The 21,365-nt window shown below is 44.1% G+C and overlaps 1 protein-coding gene across 2 annotated transcripts in view; it reads left to right on the top strand.

The window, feature by feature from the left end:
* The window catches only part of LPIN2 (lipin 2), a 57,781-nt gene that overhangs the window by 8,783 nt on the left and 27,633 nt on the right, over positions 1-21,365 (top strand). Inside the window, exons 2-4 of one of the 2 annotated variants that reach the window (XM_007456557.1) lie at positions 10,590-10,790; positions 18,757-18,852; positions 21,047-21,348. In XM_007456557.1, the coding sequence (XP_007456619.1) occupies positions 10,590-10,790; positions 18,757-18,852; positions 21,047-21,348 (599 nt within the window). Of the gene's footprint in view, positions 1-10,586; positions 10,791-18,756; positions 18,853-21,046; positions 21,349-21,365 lie in introns of those variants that run through there. The other variant, XM_007456558.1, reaches the window with a different exon arrangement.

Raw genomic sequence — 21,365 nt, 5'->3', positions numbered from 1 at the left:
GCTAGTTTTTATGTGCTGATAGGTATAACCATTACACAAAGGTTGACTAATGTCTTTCACGATTAATTATAAACAGAGTCTTAAACTCAGTACAATTTCTTAATGATTTTACTTCCACGTTTCTCTCTAGTCTCTGGTGAGGCTAAACGTTCCCTGTAACATTCTGATCTGTCACCTCAGGTACAGGTAGATTAGAACTGGGCATATTTTACACCATGACGAGAAAACATAAGAACTAAATTGCCGAAAGCTTCGTTACTCTGCACTTTGGGAACTGAAGGGAAAAGCGGTGAAGAGTAATGCAGGGATGAGAACCATTGAGTTTCATAGAGCTGACTCCGGGTTTGGAGCAGATGTGGTCATGGGAGTGATGTGAGGGTTGAGGAAAGTCCTTGGGGCCTCCTCCTCGTGTGCTGCTTGCCACACATTTTATTATGTGTAGTGACATCTAAAGGTAGGCGTCAGATTGAGCATTTAGCTCCCCTTGCTCTGTTACACTTCTGTTGAAGAAAATGAATGTCCAGGTACATTGCTGAGCTTTAGGAAAATGAAACTATTGCGACCAGCCATTTACTGTGAAGGCTGTGCCTTGTGGTGTTGGGCGTTTTCCTGTAAGTAGACTGGCTGGTAGAAAACGATGACCTAAGTGTGTCTTGTGTCATCTGTTTTTCGTGACCGTCTTGCCCCGGCCCCTGACTTCCCCCCAGGCCCGGGCTCATCCGCCACAGCGGCTGTGGGCTGCTCAGCGCTCTGCACAGCAACCTGCACGGATGTCCTTTGTTCTCACAGGGATATTTTTAGATTTACCCATCGGAGGCGGGTGTCATTCTTAACTGTCACCCACATAGACTAGATTTATCCAGGGTTTTTTGGTGAGATCTTCAGGAGCATCTGGAGAAAAGCATTAAGTTCTGAATATCTGAGCATTGATTTCAGAACGTCGGGTTGGTCTTCAGTGTTGGCATTTAAAAAAAATATATACGTATGTTACATACATATACATTTAAAAATACATACACACACAGTCTCTTCATCTGCCTCTGACTTCTCTCGTTAGGTTACAGTGCAGCACATAGTGTATGTTCCTCCTCCTTGCTGTTCTGTTCACCAGACCTCGCATTCATCGCTCCATCCATTCCTTGATCCAGAAATGCTTCTTAAGGACTTCCTCCTGCAAGGCACCGTGCCAGGCTCTGGGGCGACAGTGAAGCGGCAACACTTCTCCTTCCTTGGTCAGAACCAAGGGTCCGGAGGTGGGATGGACAGTGACCATGTGGGCCATGCTGTGTGGGGAGGGCGGGCGCCCTGGGCCCACCCAGCCCTGCGCCGCCTCCTGCTTTCTTCCTGAGCATCCTTGCCCATCTCTTTCTGACCTTCTTTTCCATTGTGCTCTGGGTGTTCACAGTCTGTTGTGGACAGGCTTTATTTGTTCCCATCTCCTTCTCATCCAAGAAGCCTGAAACATCCTTGCTCCTCAAATAAAATATTAGATCGACAGCCAAAGTAGTTGATGGGTGGAGAAGAAAACTGGTGTTGGATTCTGAAGGGTTGTCTTGAAAGTTATTGGACCGGGGACTGTGGTGGAGGGCAGGGAATTGATGGTTTTTGAAGATGAAATAGGTGACACATTCTTCCTTTAGTTGTATCTGTTGAAAAGCTGGAGCAAATAGTTGATAAAACTTAGCCCTCGCCTCAGGAAAGAACATATATTGCTGTGGTGGCAAAGTATCTTCCCTGTGTTGAACATTACTCAGCCCGAGATAATTGTTCATCTACTTTGTAGATAGTGTGGTGAGCTCATAGAGAAGTGAGCCCATTGAGCAGAAGTCTGTGCTTCCAAACTTCCTTAAAGAAAATGTGCTGTGACATTCAAAATCTGAATTTATCAACTGACCAGCCTTGACAGCTTAGCTTAAGGCAGCTTCATGTCCTTTCGTTTTAAAAAAAAAAAAAAAAAAAAAAACAGAGTCCAGATGCCAGCTCAGGAAGAGTTCCAGAACTCCCGTCTTCCCAGCACCCAAGGCTTTAAGCCTTTGCAGAGTCCTTTTTACGAGAGTGATTTTGGAAGCAGCAAGAATAGGCATGGAATTTTATCAGAGGGGCTCTTTTACGTGGAGCTCTGCTTCCCTAATCTGGCTCATCTTCGTAATCAATTATTAAACTTTTTTTTTTTTTTTTCTTTTTTGCGGTCCGAGGGCCTCTCACTGTTGTGGCCTCTCCCATTGCGGAGCACAGGCTCCGGACGCGCAGGCTCAGCGGCCATGGCTCACGGACCCAGCCGCTCCGTGGCATGTGGGATCTTCCCGGACCAGGGCACGAACCCGTGTCCCCTGCATCAGCAGGCGGACTCTCAACCACTGCACCACCAGGGAAGCCCTAAACTTTTTTTAAAATTCAAGAAAATATGCGTTTTTAAAAACTGTTCAGGGTGATTTTCATGTGCGAAAAATTTTGAACCAGTATAGTAAGTAAAATTCTTTAAGTTCAGCCTTACTGGGAAGTTCCCCACCAAATCTGCCCTTTTTGCTTCCCTAAGTTGATTTCTTCACTCATTTAAACAATATTTGCTGAATCCCAGCTAGGTGCCAGGTGTGTTTCTAGCTCCGCCTAGAACTTGTGGCTTGATCCTGACCGTCCTCTCCCTTCCCTCCCAGAACAGCCCTGGGTCAGTCACAGGTCCTGCTGCCTCAGTCCCCTCTCTGCCTCTTCTGCTCTTGGAGCTGTGCTGTCTCTTGCTGGAATTGGTTGTAAGAGCTTCCGAGGTGGTCTCTGACTCTAGCCTCCTCTTCCCCAGTTCGTCCTCCCGACCCCCTTGCCACTGCCTGCTACTGGCTGCTTGCCCAGGTGCCCTGAGGGTGAGTCCAAGGCCTTGCATCATCTCACCTTTGCCTCAGGCTCCACATACCCTCCCCAGTCCCTGTCCTCCAGGAACCTCCTTTGTTTGGCCTGATAAACCCTGCCATTTTCGCCCCTAGAACAAATACAAATATGCTCTGCTTCCTGAAGCCTTTCTTGACTCTCCCATTCAGGTTTTCTTCTCCCTTTGTCTAGTCTTCCTAAGTCACCAGAATAGCGTGATCACAAGGTATTACGTAAATTAAGACAGTATTTATGCCTCTTTCTCTTGTTAGGCCCAGGACTTCTGAGGGAAAAGAGGGCAGAGTTTTATATCCTAGGGACTTAACTGTGGTGCCTGGCAAGAAGCAGGTACTCAGTTTTGCTTTTGACTCTTAAGAAAATCGTCCCAGACACAGCCTGGGATGATAGCTGTTTTGATAGGTGGATTACACATCCTCTGTTGTGTTTTCCTTGAAGGAGTTGCGCAGTCCTGCGTGATTGTCTCTAAATTCAGTCAGCAGAGGTATTCCTTTGAGGGGCCTTTCCTGGATAAGGCTTTCAGAGCCCTCCTTTTCCATCCCGACAGGAAGGCCGCATGGAGAACCCGGTGTGTGCAGGCAGTTTGCCGGGGGACCCTGGGTGTTGGTCTGTGGACTCGCGCACGGGGCCTTGTGGTCTGGAGATGGCGGAGCCCCCTGCCCTGCGGGGCCCTGACCCCATGCTCTGGACAGGACACTGGGGGCAGTGCATGTGGGTGCACGGCCAGCGGCATTTCTCAGGGACCTGGGGCTTCAGAAGGTCCGAGGGGCTCACTGTCTGTCTGTTTGTGGGGCCCTGAGCCTGAGGGCCTCTCCTCGTTGAGGGCGAGGGACATTCCTGGTGCTGCTGTTTCCTGTTCTGATTTTATAAAGCAAGAATTAAAGGCAGCTACTATAAAATAAGAAAAATTAAACACATTGGCATTCTGCTCTGATGGTGAAAGAGACAAAACAAGAAGGAGAGGTGTTGCCTTGAGTCTCTGCGGGAACCTGTCCCCAGGGCGTCTCCTGGGCCCTGGGACTCATCTTGACTGAGTTAAGCCCCCGGGGGACAGGCAAGTCTCCTGGGCCCCTGCCCTCCCGGGTGCAGCCGGGAGAAGCTGCACCTCCGGGGAAGTGACTGCAGATCTTGCACTGGCGGTGGTGGGGGGTGTGTGTGGGGGGGATGTGAAATTTCGATATGTTTGAGAAAGTTCTTGAAAGATAAGTGCTACTCAAATGCAGAATGTCAGCTTGGTTGCCTGGAGCATAGGTGGGAGCCAGATGGTGTGAGGTCACGGTGTGCTAGTGTTTGTTTCCTGAAGTTTCTAGAAAGTTCTGTTCCCTCGTAGTACATTCGTCACGTCTGTGAGCATACGGTTGGAACGTTGAGGGCAAGTTCTTTGATAAAAGCTGTTCTCTGTCCCTCGTGATCTCTCAGGACGTCCACTTTGTGGGGGGTCCAGCAGCGGGTGGTGGCCAACCCTGCAGGGAGGCAGGAGGGTGGGTGTGGCTTTTTTGGACCCTGTAATCACTTCACATTTGTGTGGCCAAGTAGTATGTGAAAATACTGCTCCTTTTGCTGAAAGCAGCAAGGTATCTGGGGACGTCGTCAGGGCTTTTATCATCATTGCTTAGAACCTTTCTGTCACTTAGAGGTGCAGTTAAGGACATAGGCTCCAGTATCAGACTTGAGTTTGAATATCGGCTTTGCCACTAAGTGCAGCAACCTTGGACAGTTTTGAGCCTCCCTTCGCTCCTGTAAATGGGAATATTGATACCAAAGTCCTGGGTGGTTCTGAAGATTATATGAGATAACATACAGGTTAACACAGCACTTGACATGTGATGGACGTGTAACAGCTGTAGCTGTGTTTGTTAGTGGTAGTAACTAGTAGTACCAGCTAACTAGTAGTACCCAGCATTAAGAAGGTAAACTTAAAGCTTACGAAACAGACTTTGATTATATATAAGCGTGGTTAACAATGTATCCATTTTTGTATTGATAACAATTTAGAAATCATAATATTTTAATAGCTACCTATGTCTCTGTGGTTACTCTTCCCTAATAAAAGTGATTTTTGATTGAACATGTCACCTTTAAATAGTTTGGGGGCAGTTTTTATTGGCGGGGGGTTTGTATTTGAATCCACTTACTGATGCATTCCATTCATAAATCTCTACTGCACATCATGATGATTGACTTTAGTTTCTCTGATGCTCAGGAAAAGCTGCTAAGCAAATCTTTAAACCTTTGGTAAATAATTGAATCTTGAAAGCTGCCCATCTATTCCAGATACTAGTGTATGTTTACTTTAAAATGTTTGATAAGAAAAGTCTGATAGTGGGCACCACTGAATTTCATGCATGAAGGACTATTTGGTCTATTGAATTTTGTGTGTGAAGGGCCATTTGGCCTCTATTAAGTATTTTAGTCGGTTACTGTCTACTGATTCTTTCCATTGTCAGTTTAGTGATCTGTAAGTGCCTCCCTGTCTTGGGAGCTCCCAAAATGTTAGCCGGCTCGTGTGCATTGTGCTCTCAGCATGTAAGCCTGGCCCCAGACACACACTGTGCACTGAGTGGATTGGGCATTGGTCAGGCCTGCCTGTGCCATAGTGTCTAGTTTGGGATCTTCCATTTACAGGAAGTCAGTTCTCTAGTTTGTCATAAAAGTGAAAGTAAACCCAGTCATTTCAGCTATTTTAAGGACTAAGAACGCTTAGCTCAGAATAGATGACACCCAGTTGGGTTGTACAGTAAACTCTTTGGTGTGTGGTGGTGTCCTTTAGAAGAGGGTGGTGCATATGCAGTGGGATTTCTGGTGGACCTAGTAACCAGGGCTGTATGTCTGGTATTGGGATAAGCCTCATCATGAAAGGGGCGAGTCTCTGTCTACTGGAAGTATCCCAGAATTGAAAAGCAGTGTAGCATATGATGCTTAAGAAGATACTTGTCTTCAGCAGCTCAGGCTGCTATAACAAAATACCACAGACTGGGTGGTTTAAACAACAAGGATTTATTTCTCACGGTTTTGGAGGTGGGGAAGACCAAGATCAAGGTACTGGCCAGTTCAGTTCCCAGTGAGGGCCCTCTCCCTGGCTTGCAGACAGCCGCCTTCTCACTGTGTCCCCACATGGTGAGGACCATGCTCTTGTCTCCCCCTCTCTTTATTTATTTTATTTAATTTATTTTTTTTGGCGGTACATGGGCCTCTTTCACTGTTGTGGCATCTCCCGTTGCGGAGCACAGGCTCTGGATGCGCAGGCTCAGCGGCCATGGCTCACGGGCCCAGCCGCTCCGCGGCATGTGGGATCTTCCCGGACCGGGGCACGAACCCATGTCCCCTGCATCGGCAGGCGGACTCTCAACCACTGCGCCACCAGGGAAGCCCCTCCCCCCCTCTTTATTAAGGGCATCGATCTCATCATGCGGCCCCACCCTCATGATCTTGTCGAAGCCTAATTACCTCCCAAACGTCCCACCTCCAAATACTGTCACACGAGGGGTTAGGGCTTCAACATAGGAATTTAGCTGGGGGGTGCACACTCAGTCCATAACAATACTTAACCTTTCCAAGCCTCAATTTCATTATCTTAAACATATACCTGTAACCACCTATAAAGTGGTCCTGAGATGATAATGCATGTATAAGCTTGAGAATTTGGTACATAGTGAGGTCTCAAAAAATTGTGATGATTGTTAACTTTACCGTATTTCAGAGATGTGATAAAAGCGTTTTTGGTATTTGTTCAAAGACAGGACTGGATAAAATTTTCCAGTTCTGAGAATCAGTAAGTGCATTTTAGTATTTGCCTTTGTCCCTTTGAGCCTGGGGACAGTGATGCGGCTCTGTGGGCATCCTTCAGGCACACGTTGCTCCTTCTGTGTGTGCATCTTTACATTAGTTGCTGTCTTTGTCTTGTCTCTGAATTTTCATGTGTCTTCTGTCACTCTGTTCTTGAATTCATTTCCCCCTCTTTTTTTTCCTCATCATTCACTCATCATAAAACATGACGAACAGTTTACGATGTTTATTATTTTGCTGTATTTTTAAATCTTTATTTCAAAAGCCAGTGTCTTCAGTGGGGGTGTCCCCCACATGTGAGTGGGTTACTTCATCCTCCGTCTTTTCTGCCCCTGCTCAGAGTCCCGCTTCCCTAGGTGTTGACGGGGGCAGACTGGTGTCAGGGGCCTGACTTTTTTCTCACTGGGCTCTATCGTGGCTCCTGCTGGGCTGGGCGTGTAGAAGTAAAGAGTTAGGTGCAAGATTTGGCTTAAAGAGGAAGCTGTTTACCCAGCTCTTTCCCCAGCCTGGATGGGGTGCCCCTCGTCCCCCCTGTGGAGGCACCAGGCCTCCCTTTACTTTGTTTTCCCAGCCTTCGTGATATGAACAGGGTTGTTTTATATCTGCTGAGAGAAAACCAGTGATTTGACAGCCTGTGTTTCTCTACATTTAGCAACTGGCATTTACACAATAGAGACTCTTGTATAGCGGCATATCCTTTGACCATGGTAATTAAAATCATCTCGAATAGATGTAGTTACACTTAATTATGGATTCTGTCCTCTAATTGATGTAAGCTTATGACACATTTAGTTTATAAGACTATTGTTTATGGCTGAATGTAGATGCCTAAGTTATCATTTTTCAGTTTCTTTTAAGAAAAGTCCTATATAATTTGTTAGGAATTTTTTTTTAGATTTGTAACAAAACTCATTTTAAAATTGCTTCCATCATCAGTCAAGCATAATACAAAGATTGATTACGTGGGTGCTGTTTGCCATGACAGGCAAAAAGGGTGTTGTGAACACATGTTACTTACAGAATATAAAAATTCTGATGGACTGTTCTAGGTTGCTGAAAAAATACTAAAAGAGAGTGAAAAGATGAACTACTTAGGACTAAATTTCATTTCACTTCTGTTTTTGGAGACATTCTTAACATATAAAAATTGTACACCGTGACCCCAAAAATAAGGAACAAAAAGATGTTTATTCCCTTTTCCTCTATGTTAGTTGTAGTGCTCTTTTATAAAACAAAATTTAATTTTCCACATCATTAGCCATTAGGTAAATGCAAATTAAAACCAGTATCACTACATACCTGTCATCATGGCTTTAATAAAAAATCGTGACAATGCCAAGTGCTGGCCAGGGATGCAGAGACACTGTATCTCTCAGACATTGCTGGCCGGAGTGGAGAATGGTATAGCAACTCTGGTGGCAGTGTCTTTAAAAACTAAGCATGCGATTCCCATTCAGCCCAGCAGTCACATTCCTGGGCATTTTACCCTAGTCAACTGAAAACTTATTTTCACACAAAAACCTGTACATGAATGCTTAGAGCAGTTTTCTTTGTGATAGCCAAAAAATCTGAAATAGCTCAACTGTTCCTCACAAGTGAATGATTAAACTGTGGTATGTCCACACCATGAAATACTAGGCATCAATAAAGGGGAACAAACTGTTGATACATGCACCAACCTGGATGAATCTCCATAGAGATATGAGTGGGAAAAGGCAGTCCCAAAAGGTTAGATACTGTGTGATTCCATTTATATAACTTCCTTAAAAATGGCAAAAATCTCAGAAATGAAGAACAGATTAGTGGTTGCCAGGAATTAAGCGGGGCGGGGGGGGGGGCATCGTGAAGATCCACCTGCAATAACTTGCTGATGGATTACGTGGCGGGGGGGGGGGGGGGGGGGGGGGCAGACAGAAGGCAAGTAGGTGTGTGTGTGTGTGACTATAAAAGGCCAATAGGACAGGTCTTTGTGACGATGGAAATGTTCTGAATCTTAACTGAATCAGAGTTGATACGCAATTGGGCTACTGCACTAGAATTTTGCCAGATGCTACCATTGGGGGAAACTGGGTAAAGTATATACATGGGATCTCTTTGTATTATTAGTTACAACTACATGTATGTGAATCCACAATTATCACAATACAAGGTTAATTTTTAGCATATGAGATGTAATACGAATATTCTGATAAAACACTACCGCACGTTTCTTTTTTATTCTCTTTTGTTGATGGTTCGTTTGACCATTCATCCCATGAATATTTAAGAAATCATTATTGAGCGCTTGATACGTGCTTAATTTGGCCTTATTATAGAGTTCAAATCAATTATTGTAGACCTGAAATCATACCAGCTTGTAACTGTTTTAGAATTTACCTCATAAAGGACACCTGCCACTGTATTCTGCTGTTTATTGGTACGTTTTGCAGCTGGTTTACATCCTCAAAGCCAGCTCCTTCTGTAAGTGCATTTTGGAGCCTTGGTAGCATTAGCTTTAAAATATTCAAAACGTTTTCCAGGGTAAAGTTATTGTGGCTCTGCTCCATGGCATTAAACTGATGGGCCTTGATTACTGTGTACAAGAGCAGGAAATCCAGGCACTGCCTGTGGGTGCTGGCTCTCCTGTGAAGGAGCGGTGGGTTTTTCTGCAGCAGGGGTGCTGGCAGGTCCCTGGGTTGTCCCGTGGATGGCATTCTTCTAGTTTAGCTTTGGACTTACCTGACAGCGTAGAATGTACTCTCTGGGGACTTTTCTGAACATGTAACTTTGAACTCCAGGTCGCTCAAAGGCTTTTGATCTGGGTTGAGAAAGACAGCCGTGCTTATGGTGAATACCCTGCAGAATAGGCTGTCGGGTCTCTGGTTGGGTGGAAGTCGGCTTCCGGATGAGCAGGGCTGTGGGGAGTCTCTGGTTCCATCTGCATCCCTCATGTCCTCAGGAGAATGAGTTGTGCTCAGTTGTGCTTTAACACTCTGCCAGGAGAGCCAGTGTCTAATGAGAGAACTGTGGTCGTATAGATAACTGGGAATAAAATTTGACAGCCTTAGGACTAAAGTGTGGCTATTTTTTCCTAACGAATGAAGAGTTGGGGGCACAGCCCCCCCATCCTGTGGCCAGATGAAGCGTGTGGTGACCCTGTGCCCCGGTCGGGTACCCTTGCCGCCCTTTTGACCCTTTCTGGAGGACCCTTTACAGTCTGGTGATCCTGATTTGAATAGTGCATTGCAGTTAAGGTCTAAGATTAAAACCCTTTTCTGTGCTTTGAACTTTGTGGGACATGAATATATGTTCTAGTGAGTTGTGGTGAAGCACTGAAGGGATTTTCCTTCAAAGTACTGTTATAAATTGCTTAGACCCGGCCTAGCTCACCAGTTTGTTTGTTTAATCTAGCGTGTCTCTGAACCATAGTCAATTAATTCCGTAGAAAACCCATCTCTCACTTACCTTCCAACAGGAGCAGCGTGATTTCAGGTTCCTCTTGGGGGTGATCTTCAGTCACTTCTCTGCTTGGCTGCTTGGTCGGAGTGGATGCACTTTCCCCAGGTCCCCAGTTGTCTTGGGCAGGAGGTCCGTGTGGCAGTCGGGGCTCTTTGGGGGTCTCTGTGGGTTCTGAACTTTGGGGGGAACGCCTAGTGGCAGCAGGCTCAATCCGCGATGCTGGAAAGGGAAAGGGGACTTCTGCATGCCTGGCTGGGCTGCCTGTCAGCAGCAAGGCGGACGGACAGTGTGGGGCTGCCCACGCGTGGAAGTGTGTAGCGGCCGCATTAGCCTGAGTCGCAGGGGCCCAGCGTCTTCGGGGCTAATCACAGTCTGGAGTACATATGAGCCATGTAGTTTTAGGCCCTGTGGTTTTTTCTCTGTCGCTGTCATTAGACCCACAAACTCAGCGTTAACATCTCATCCGCTTTTTTTCTTGTCTTTTATAGTCTCAAACCATGAATTACGTGGGGCAGCTGGCCGGGCAGGTGATTGTCACTGTGAAGGAGCTGTACAAGGGCATTAACCAGGCCACACTGTCTGGCTGCATCGATGTTGTGGTGGTGCGGCAGCAGGACGGCTCCTACCAGTGCTCACCCTTCCACGTGCGCTTCGGGAAGCTGGGCGTCCTGCGGTCCAAAGAGAAAGTGGTGAGTGCGGGCGTCCTGTCCTCCAGGAGGATGAGACACCGGGCGTGTGGGGGGCGGGCAGAGTAAATCATTCCTGTGAGCTCTTGGGACCTCTGTGTGTGTGTTTCTGTTTTGAAAACCTGTATGCTTTTGAAGACAGTGGTATGGGAAGTCCGTCTTTTGTACTGTTTTTGAAGTTGCTTCTAAATTCAAAAAGCCCTACTACAGGAAGTCTAGGGGGAAAAAGAGGTGAGCATCATCTTAATAATCCTGTATGTTGCAACTCAGAAAATCAAAACAGAAACTAGAGTTATAAATGGGGAAATCAGGTGTATTTAGAAAAAGTTCCTTTACCTTTTACAGCACTTTAAAATATTTAATGTAATGCCTTCACACCAGTTGTGAATGGAATAGATAGGCATGCTCAAGAGTACATGTGTTTAAATGAAATACATTAATGCCAAATTTGTGCATTTATTTTGACAAAGCTGTAAAATCTTACTTGTAATCTAAAGTTTATTGTAAATACCAGAACTTTTTCCCAATTCTGAAATGAAATGAATCTGAAATGAAAATCCACAGGCTTTTATTTATTTTAGGGAAGATTCTTTCACAAAGAAGGTATTTGTGTTGGTTTTCCTTTTTCTTTTAACTTTTTTTTTTTTTTTTTTTTTTTTTTTTTTTTTTTTTTACATCCTCTTTCCTTCAGGTTATGGAGCACTTGGAAAGTCTGTTAGTATATCTGATCTGATATCAACCATGTTAGAAAAAGCTGAGCTAACAGTAAACTTCGCGGGTACATAGTAGTATTTTTCTTTCTACTCCTGTCCCACAGTATCTACTTAAACAGCATAAGGAGATTTTGTCAGGATTTTCAAGCACAATGAAAGAATCCACACCATTTTGTAGCACAGAAGTATGTGTTAGAGGACCATTGTCCTAAGTTGAAAACATCTGTTTTCAGATTTCAGCTAATAACATAGCTGATCCTTTTTTTTTTTTTTTTTTTTGGCTGTGTTGCTGTGTGCATGCTTTCACTAGTTGCAGCGAGTGGGGGCTGCTCTTCGTTGCAGTGTGCAGGCTTCTCATTGCGATGGCTTCTCTTGTTGAAGAGCACAGGCTCTAGGTGCACAGGCGTCAGTAGCTGTGGCGTGCAGGTTTCAGTAGTTGTGGCACGCAAGCTCTAGAGCGCAGCCTCAGAAGTTCTGGCTCACGGGCTTAGTTGCTCCGCGGCATGTGGGATCTTCCCAAACCAGGGGTCAAACCTGTGTCCCCTGCATTGGCAGGCGGATTTTTAACCACCAGGCCACCAGGGAAGTCCCTGATCTTATTCTTTAAAATATAAATTTCCCTCTATTTTAATTGAATTTATGTTATTTTGAAAGTGGCTGGAGAGCCATGTTTCAGGGTGGCAGGGCTTGTGTGGTCCAGCCTCTGTTCAGAGTCACTTTGGAAACGAAAAGCAGTGGTGATGTACTGAGTGACTTGGAAACTTTCCACTGCAAAACAGTGTTCAGCCACAGTTTAGCTTCTCCAGAATTTTTTCTTTCTTCTGGTAACACTAACCTGTAGTACTTTAGACTGTATCTGCTTTGGAAGCATCAGCAACAAACTGTTTATGCCCTGAAATGTCCCATTAATTGTGCCAGGATCTATTTGTAAAATGGCTTACAAGCCTTCCCCAACCCCTCGCCCCTTTCCCATCTATGATCTGGGTTTTTGGTCAGCAGATTGGATAAGTCTTCTGGCCTTCAAACTGGAACCTGCAGGCTGATGTATATAAGCATTTGTGCATCTGTAAATGGGACTGGGCAGGTAAGAGCTCTCTTTCTGCATGCTGTATGCTTCTAATTAAGAAAGTAGACAGTTTCTGTGTGAGGCTACGCAAATCATTGTGCTCAATATCTTGTCAAACCCTTAACTTTTAGTAGAAATCTATCCAGTGAGACCCAGGAAAAGAGAAAAGTTCTTTCCCTTGGTAGCCCAGAGACCCAGAGGATATATTTGGGAGGAAATTTGGCTATTTGAACCAAAGCATAGCATTCCTGTGACAGTAAAACCAAAACCATTTCTGCCCTGAGACACTGGCAGTTTGGATGAACTATTTGTGTTATTTTAGGTCATTCTGGATTAGGGAAAGCTCTCCATTGATTTTAAATTAAGAACCCAGTTTTCAAATATGGGGACACCTATGAAGTGGACTTGAAATCATAACCACCTTAAAACCTCTGGTTAGAAAGATGCAATATAATAATTTTCCCACTGCCATTGCTATATTCTTGTTTGATAGAACACATTACTCCCTGTATATTTCATAACTCAGGAGTTGAATTTCAGGAGGTAAACCTGCACTTGATATTTTTAAATATTAATTTTGTTGATTTAACACAACTGATGATTTAATTACTTATCAAAGTTAAATAACCCAGTGTATTAGGACAGTTTCCATTGTGGATGACAAAAATCCACCTCACTAGCTTAGGCAAAAAGGGAATTAAATTGGCTGGTGTAAGTAAAGTACGCGAGTATTTGAATGAGTCAGGGCTTTACTTAGAGCCTCTGAAGGTGTTGACAGGCCTGTCTCCCCTCACCTCTCAGCTCTGCTTCCTTTTGTGTCTGTCTGTCTCATGCAAGATGGCTGCCAGTATCTTCAGGCTGACTTGCACTGACTTCCCAGAGGAAAGACAGCGTCTCCTGCCTACAGAAGGACCAGTGTTAGCTGCCCTGTCAGCCTGGGGTCACGTGTCTCGGGAACTAGGTGGGGGTGGAATATACTGACTGGCCTGGCTTGGGCAGCAGCCCCACTGCCACTCTCTGAAGCTGCACCGGAAATAGATGGTCTGGAATAGAGGAGACTAGATCCCCAAAGGAGACCAGAGACATGCTTACCCAAAGGATGGCCTGCCAAGACAAGTGTCTGCTACAGCCAGCATTTCTCAAAATCAGTTCTGTTTCAACATCTGTCCCATATGTTGAGCAAAATTAAGGCACAGTGTAGGAAGTGTGACTATATGGAAATGACTGTTTTAGAAACCAGTTTACCAGAAGTAGTAACATCAAAATGAGTGTCCTCTTTACAGTAGTCACCTCGGGAAGCATTTATTCCAACTTGGTGCCATCTCAGAATATTTTTAGTGTTTTTCCTTTGTGACCTAAAGAACTCATGGCATACATATTCCTTTAAGTATGCTCCATATTGGCACAGTTTGATATTAGGTTTAATTTTTGGAGAGAACCAAACTCCATTTAGAGTCAAATCAAGAGACTAAAGTAGTCGTATTAAGAAATGTCGTATTTGATCCCTAAAAATACGGGCTATAGATATAAACCAAAGGGTTAACTTTTCTAAAATAAACAGACTTTGAATTTGCATCCTAAAGAAGCGTCATTCATTCCCTTTTCCCAGCTACATTAGATAAATGGGTAACCTGCAAAGGTGAAAATTTTTGAAGGACGATATTAGTTTGAATCTTTTATTAAAGATAAAATAACTTTAAATGTTTCATTTGTACTGTTTAAAATTTTATATAACAGCAAGTCAACGAACATGGTTATTTAAATTATTTTATATGTCTAACTTCTAGTTGAAAACATGTAATTAAGTCATCCTGAGAAACTTGAAATCTGGCATTACGGAGCGAATTTAGTTTTTCCCTATCTTCTTGCCTGTAGTCCAGAAAAAAATTTTTTTTCATTACGTTTTCTGTTCTCAGATAACTTTTTCAGTTAGAAACATTCTTCCTGTGGCTGTGGAAGAAGCTGCTATTGTTACAGCTGCTTTAGAAAAACGTTAGATGACGCGAGATGCTTATGTGACTTCAACTAGTTTATTGTGAAGAAAAAGCTTAAAACACTTACCTGAAAGCGTATTTTTCTTTAGCCCGGGAATTTCTGGCAGTACTTTGTTTTAGAAGAGTTAAGAGTTCATGCCATACGCAGCTTTTTTTAGCAGTAAATGTTCCCAGTAGTAGAAAGCGCTAAGAAGGCCGGCTGGGATAGGAGTTAGGGTTAGTGTTTGTCCTGTGGAAACTGCTTCATGCAGCCCTTTCTTTTAAAAAGCAGAAGAAAAATGAGTTTTTTGTAAAATAATCATTTTATTAGCATTTCTGAAATTACATAGGGATTTTTTTTTAGTATAGGATTTTAAACTTACTTTGTATTCAATTCTTAGTTGCCTGTTTTTTCTGATTTCTTTTTATAGTGTTATCCTTTTTTTTTTACAGCTTTATTTTGTAATTAACACACAATAAACTGCACATATTCAAAGGATATATTTGGTAAGTTTAAGCATATGTGTGCACCATGAAACCATCACCACCATCAAGATACGGAGCGTTTCGTTGTCCTGTCTTCTTGGTCTCCTCCACTCCGTGACAGTTCCTCAGTCTTTGTTTTTTGTGATTTTCACATTTTTTTAGCTTATATTGATTTTAGATGTCCAGACAAGTTGCAAATGCAGTTTTTAAAGTTTCCATATATCCTTCACCCAACCTCTTCCCCTACTGTTCACATTTCACGAAACCATAGTTACAATTATCAGAACCAGGAAATTAACACCAGTATAAACCATCAGCAAAAGACCTTATTACGATTTCACCAGTTTTTCCACTCCTGTCTTCTGTTTCGGGATCCCGTGTTGCTCTCACCCTGTGTTCTCTAACATATGACCTTGACTTCTGTCAAGGTCTTTCCATATGACCTTGACTTCTGAAGAGTACAGAACAGTTACAGTGTAGATTGTCCCCCAGTGTGAATTTGTCTGGTGTTTTCTCCTTTTGGTGAGAATGACACCGCGCGGGGGTGTGCCCTTCCTGGTGCCTCGGCTGAGGAGCCCTGCCCTGCTGCTGTCTCCTCACTGGTGATGTTAACTCTGTGATCACTTGCTGAATGGTGTCTGCGAGGTTTCTTGGCTGTGAGTTTACCTGTGGGGAGAAGCTTTGAGACTGTGCGCATACCCTGTTTCTTGTTGTGCGTCCACCATGAATTTTAGCTTACACGGTGGACTCTGCGGCGGCTCTTGCTGCGGTGTTTCCCAAATGGTGACTTTCTATTTCCATTCTTCCTGCTCCAATTATTAATTGAAATTGTACCTTGTCGAAGAGCTTTTCTTCTCTTATTTACTTAATTATTCAGTTATTTAATTAGATCAGTATGGACTCATGGATATTAATTTTACCCTGTGGGTTATAGTCATTATTTCTGTAGTTGCTAAGATTGTCCCAGATTTGGCTGTTGGACGCCCCTTCAAGTTGAGTCCTTTCGAAATGCTCCCATCATTTTTTGAGCACTTCCTTACTCTCTGGCACCATAAGATATTCCAGGAGGCGCTGCTTTCCCTGCCTCAGCCCCAGAATTATTTTTATTTCTCCAAGGAGCCTTGGTTCCTGTTACTGGAGAATAGTATCTGGAAACAAAGACGTGGTCACTGGGTGTGCTCATTAGCCTGAGGTATAATTGCTTGTAGCCCCTCTCAGCCAGCAGAGCTAGAAAGTCCATGTATGTATACACATACACGTGCCCACACCTGCGTCTACTTCCGTCTGTGAAAATCGGGAGTTTACAGTGATTCCTCCCTCTCCAGCCAGTCGCCACAGGGTTCTTCCTCGTCTCCGTATTTGTAGCTTCTTTCTCCGACGGTGAGAAACATGCTTCTCATTATCCACAGTATATTTACATATTTGTTCAGTACTCGAATACGCATAAAGTAGTTTCAGAATTGCCGACCCATGTCTATGATTAAAAAAAAATTGCTAACTACAGTATTTGTTTATAGTTCTTCTTGTCTTCGGACTTAGAGTTCTGTAGTCAACATACTGTTTTTCAAAGTTACTTAGTTTTCTTCCTCTTCCCTTCCATGTGGTTATGTTATTCATACGTAGAATTTTTAAAACAAGCATTGACGGCATATGTCAACTAATATTTTTTAATATGATGTTACTTATCCCATCATTCCGTGGCTCCTGGGAAGATGGAGCTGCCTTCCATGACTGGACGTGAACCAGGGCTCAGTCTCTGGTCAGAAGCGGTCGTTGGTCTTCCTTGGGACACACCCAGCAGACTCTACAGTTGTTCCCACCACGAGGGCCATGCAGAGCTAAGGACACTGAGGTTATGGACTGTTCTACTTCTGTCTATATTATGCCTTTGTGTGTTCATCTTTATAGCCCCTGAACAGTCTAAAACCAGAGTTTACGAGTTATCCGTAAGAGTTTTGAAAGTTGGTATTTATTTTTGTAAAATATTTAAGAGTATTTATTCACAGCTTACAGATAAGCAATTACATTATTTTTAAGTGATATGGTAGTACCTGATATATATATGTGTGTGTGTGTATATATATATATATATATGTGTGTATATATATGTGTGTGTGTGTGTGTGTGTGTGTGTGTGTGTGTGTATAAAAACAAACATTCCTCACTTTGCATAGTAGTACAGACCATAAAAATGGGCAAGCTGAAACCCTGCAAAAGGAAGCTTAGTCGATGAGGGAAATTAGGATTCTTCCACGACCTCTGTAAGCTTTGGTCAAAACTTTTAAAAACTCCTACTATCAGTTATAAATATATAAGAAAATGAAAAATAGTAAAATAGTGTTTGGTGCACTGCAATTTAAAACATTAGAAACAATGAGAACTAAATTTCTTTGTAAAAAACTCGTCAGGAGTAGTTTGAACAGGGCTTACCTTCTTGATGTAACACGCTACGGAACAAGCATCTTTTCTTTGTCTTGGTAAATTGTCCTACTCCTTTCTAAGTCTACATCAGCTTCTAGCTTTTCATCCTTTGAAATTCCCATGTCATGAAGCATCTCCGGGAGTTGCTTCAACCTGCAGGTTTCTGCCTGTGTCCCTTCCTGTGGGTCTTCATCCTTTTGTCTCAGCCATGTTCCTCCTTTCTGGTATAAACTCACCTCCAGGTTCCTCTGGCAGCCCATCCTGAGTCCCCTGTTCGCAAGGTCGGCTCTTTCTTCTGTAGCTGCTGACGTTCAGTTTGATTTTACTTCCAGCACTAGTACTGTTTGTTTGTCTACTGCTCTCTGATCTTGGCCAGTTGCCTCTTTCAATTATCCATTTTATAAAATGTCAACTGGCTTTATCACTGGGAGACCAGGAGGCAACACAACCACATGCTTTGCTGCCTGTGCCTGAGCTGAGTAACAGATGTGCTGGGACTAGTCACCGACAGACTTTGAAAAAATGACGTGATGAGTTACTGATCATGATGGGCATCTGTTATGTACGTGCAGTCGCTCTTCTGTATCCATGGGTTCTGCATCCAAGGATGCACCCAACCTCGGATCAAAAATATTTGGAAAAAATTTTTTCCAGGAAATTCCCAAAGCAAAGCTTGAATTTGCTGCACGCTGGCAAGTATTTACATAACATTTATGTTGTATTAGGTATTATAAGTAATCTAGAGATGATTTAAAGTACACAGGCGGATGTGTGGAGGTTATATGCAAATGCTACACCCTTTTATATGTAAGGGACTTGGGCATGAGTGGATTTGAGTATCTGAGGAGGGTCCTGGAGCCAACCCCCTGCGGACACCGCAGGACGGCTGTGGTGACCTATGGATGGAAGAGCTGGTGGTGAAACGTGTGCCTCTCCTGCAGTTACGCAGTCAACATACTGTGGTAACTGAGATTTCTGCTGATCTGAGCCTCGCACGGTGAGGCCTGGCTGTCCTGTAACCTCCAAACGGGCTCAAGTGTGTGTTGACGATGACATTTCCCCCATTTTATGACATTTGAAAAATTAAATATATTTTAAAAATTTGTCATGAAAGTAGGTGATGAAACCTTTTCTTTCAGTCTGGTGGTGTAAGGGTGGGATGTGGAGCAGGAGGTGGGGTCTCTCTGGGGCCGTCACCCTGGGAGCCTCAGTACTAAGTTTGGCCTGAGAGCCCAGAATCTAGGCTTAGTTGAGCTTGAATGACAGACTCTTAATGCCAAGTCACACTCACACTTTGTTTCTCCTCTTAGATTGACATAGAAATCAATGGCGATGCAGTGGATCTTCACATGAAATTGGGTGACAATGGGGAGGCTTTCTTTGTGGAGGAGACCGAAGAGGAATATGTAAGTTCTGGTGGGTCACATCCACTTCACACGTTGTGTTCAGGCCCACGGTGCACATCCCAGAACAGAACGTTTAGTTTCATGGTGAGTTGTGTGGACGATTGTTGCTGGTTAGACAAGCTTTAGTTTTAGGTTGAAGAACTCAGCTGTCAGAATGGAGCTGGAGGGGCAGGAAGTTTCCCCGCACGAGTTCCAGGCTGCAGGGTGTGCTGAAGGCCTTGGCACTTACCCCTCTTGTGAGCTTCCAGTGACTTTATTAGGTGGTGTCTGTACAGTTTACACCTTGGCCTGAATACACTCAGTTCCACCTGAATAATCACAGCGTATCTCTTCAGGCCGTGTCTGCGTGTGTACACGTGTGACCTTTAAATTTGGGAAACATGTTTTGATGTTTTCGTTGGGGACATAACATCCCAAACCTTGAAGAGTCAGGTGCATTAGTTTATTACAGTCTCAAGAGATTTAAATTAATTGGCCTCTGCCCTTTATGAATGATTATTGCACGTTTGGCCTCTTTCAGCAAGGGAGCACGATTTGCCCCACTCCCTTCATGTATCCACTGATGTGAATGTTCCTGAGCTGTTCTTGATTGATTTAAAAGTGGATCTTTTTAAAACTTCTTACAAGGGGACTTCCCTGGGGGCGCAGTGGTTGAGAATCTGCCTGCCAGTGCAGGGGACACGGGTTCGATCCCTGGTCCGGGAAGGTCCCACATGCCACGGGGCAACTAAGCCCGTGCGCCACAACTACTGAGCCTGCGTGCCGCAACTACTGAAGCCCGCGTGCCTAGAGCCCGTGCTCCTCAACAAGAGAAGCCGCCGCATTGAGGAGCCTGCGCACCGCAACTAGAGAAAGCCCACGTGCAGCAACAAAGACCCAACACAGCCAAAACTAAATAAAGAAAACAAGTAAATTTTTTTTAAAGTAAAAAACAAAAACAACTCCTTAGAAGGCATCGTTAATCTTTCGTCATAAAGAATAAAAGCAATAAGCTTCAAGTTGTTAAGGGCACAGAGCTCCTTTTTTGGTTTTGAAGATGAACTGCCAGTTTGATGTCATAAATTCACAAAGAAAAGATAAACAATAGCAGAATGAGATTGTTTACCAGTTTTTACTTTAGCCTGGAAGCCAGCTGCATCAGTACTGTTCTGTAAACAGCAAAGAAACAGTGTTTATGAAGGAGAACCTACCAGACCAGTATTCTTCCTAGTATCTTAATTATTTGTTTTTATATTACGTAATTTGCATTTACTTGGCCTAGAGAAAAATTTTCCTCATCAGAGGCAGAGGCAAAAGGCAGAATGAAACAGTAAGCGAGTTATCATAAGAATAAAACATTTTTGATGTAACCTGTCACACTGATTAGGCTCCAGATAAATCAGCAGATGCAGTCAGTGAGAGGACTAGGTTCCTGAGAGTCTGTTGCCTGCTTCTCACATCAGTTCTCATGATTCCGTTTAAAACTGTGCTTAGCAAGGTCAGCCTGGAGAGTGTCAGCTTTCCAGCCTTTTTTCCCTATTCCATGTATGACCAAATTGACCAGATTTTCTTTAGTATGATGTGCTTTTCTTTAAAAATTAAAAAATTTCATTCATTCAGCAACCCTGGAATTACTGCTCTCTGCTACAGAGTATGAAGAAAAGTCCCTCTCTCCAGGGGCTCACAGTTTAAAGGGGGATAAACATTACCCGAACCCACCTGACTTCCAGTTACTGACCTTTTGTTTCTCTCACTGTCGTCATTTAACTGTATGTCATCAGCATCCCTGCCAAGTCAGAAGCTCTAGGTGGAACTTTGTCCTTTCACTAGCTGCACGGGTAGTCCCTAGTTGTGGATGTACCACAACACCGTTCCTTGAACCGTGCTCGCACCGATGGACATCGAGCTCATCCACCCCTGCAGCAAGTGCATTGGCTGAGCTTCCACGTGCTCCGTGCTGACTCGGCACGTCGATTCCTCCACTGTGTTCAGCGACGTGGACCCACATGAGCTGACGCTAAGCCCTGCAGGGGGGTGGAGACCTATCTAGGTAGGGTGGGCAGTGCCTGAGCTCAGTGTGACATTCTTACCTTTGGGAACTAGGTAGGTATTCTTTCTACCACTGTGAAATTTAGATCCGCCAAAAATGGTGGTGGTTTTGATGCACTGTACCGTTTGTCACCGACAACTTTTCTTTCTCCATATTCTCTTGAAGGAAGAGCTTCCTGCTTACCTCGCCACCTCACCAATCCCTACTGAAGATCAGTTCTTTACAGATATTGACCCCCCTTTGGTGAAACCAGGTGGAAGTGAAAGACCATCACAGAGTTCAGATGTCTCCCACGTTCTAGAAACAGAGACAGTTTTCACCCCCAGTTCTGTGAAAAAGAAAAAACGAAGGAGGAAGAAATGCAAACAGGACAGTAAGAAGGACGAGCAGGCCGCTTCCCCTGCTGCAGAAGACGCCGTGGGTGTGGAGCTGAGCTCGGATGACGACGAGGCGGCCCAGTCGGCAAGGTAGGCTTGGGGGGGGG

This window comes from Lipotes vexillifer, unplaced genomic scaffold, assembly GCF_000442215.2.
Source record: "Lipotes vexillifer unplaced genomic scaffold, Lipotes_vexillifer_v1.1 scaffold429, whole genome shotgun sequence".
NCBI classification, from domain to species: domain Eukaryota; kingdom Metazoa; phylum Chordata; class Mammalia; order Artiodactyla; family Lipotidae; genus Lipotes; species Lipotes vexillifer.
This window is presented reverse-complemented; position numbering and strand designations above follow the sequence as displayed.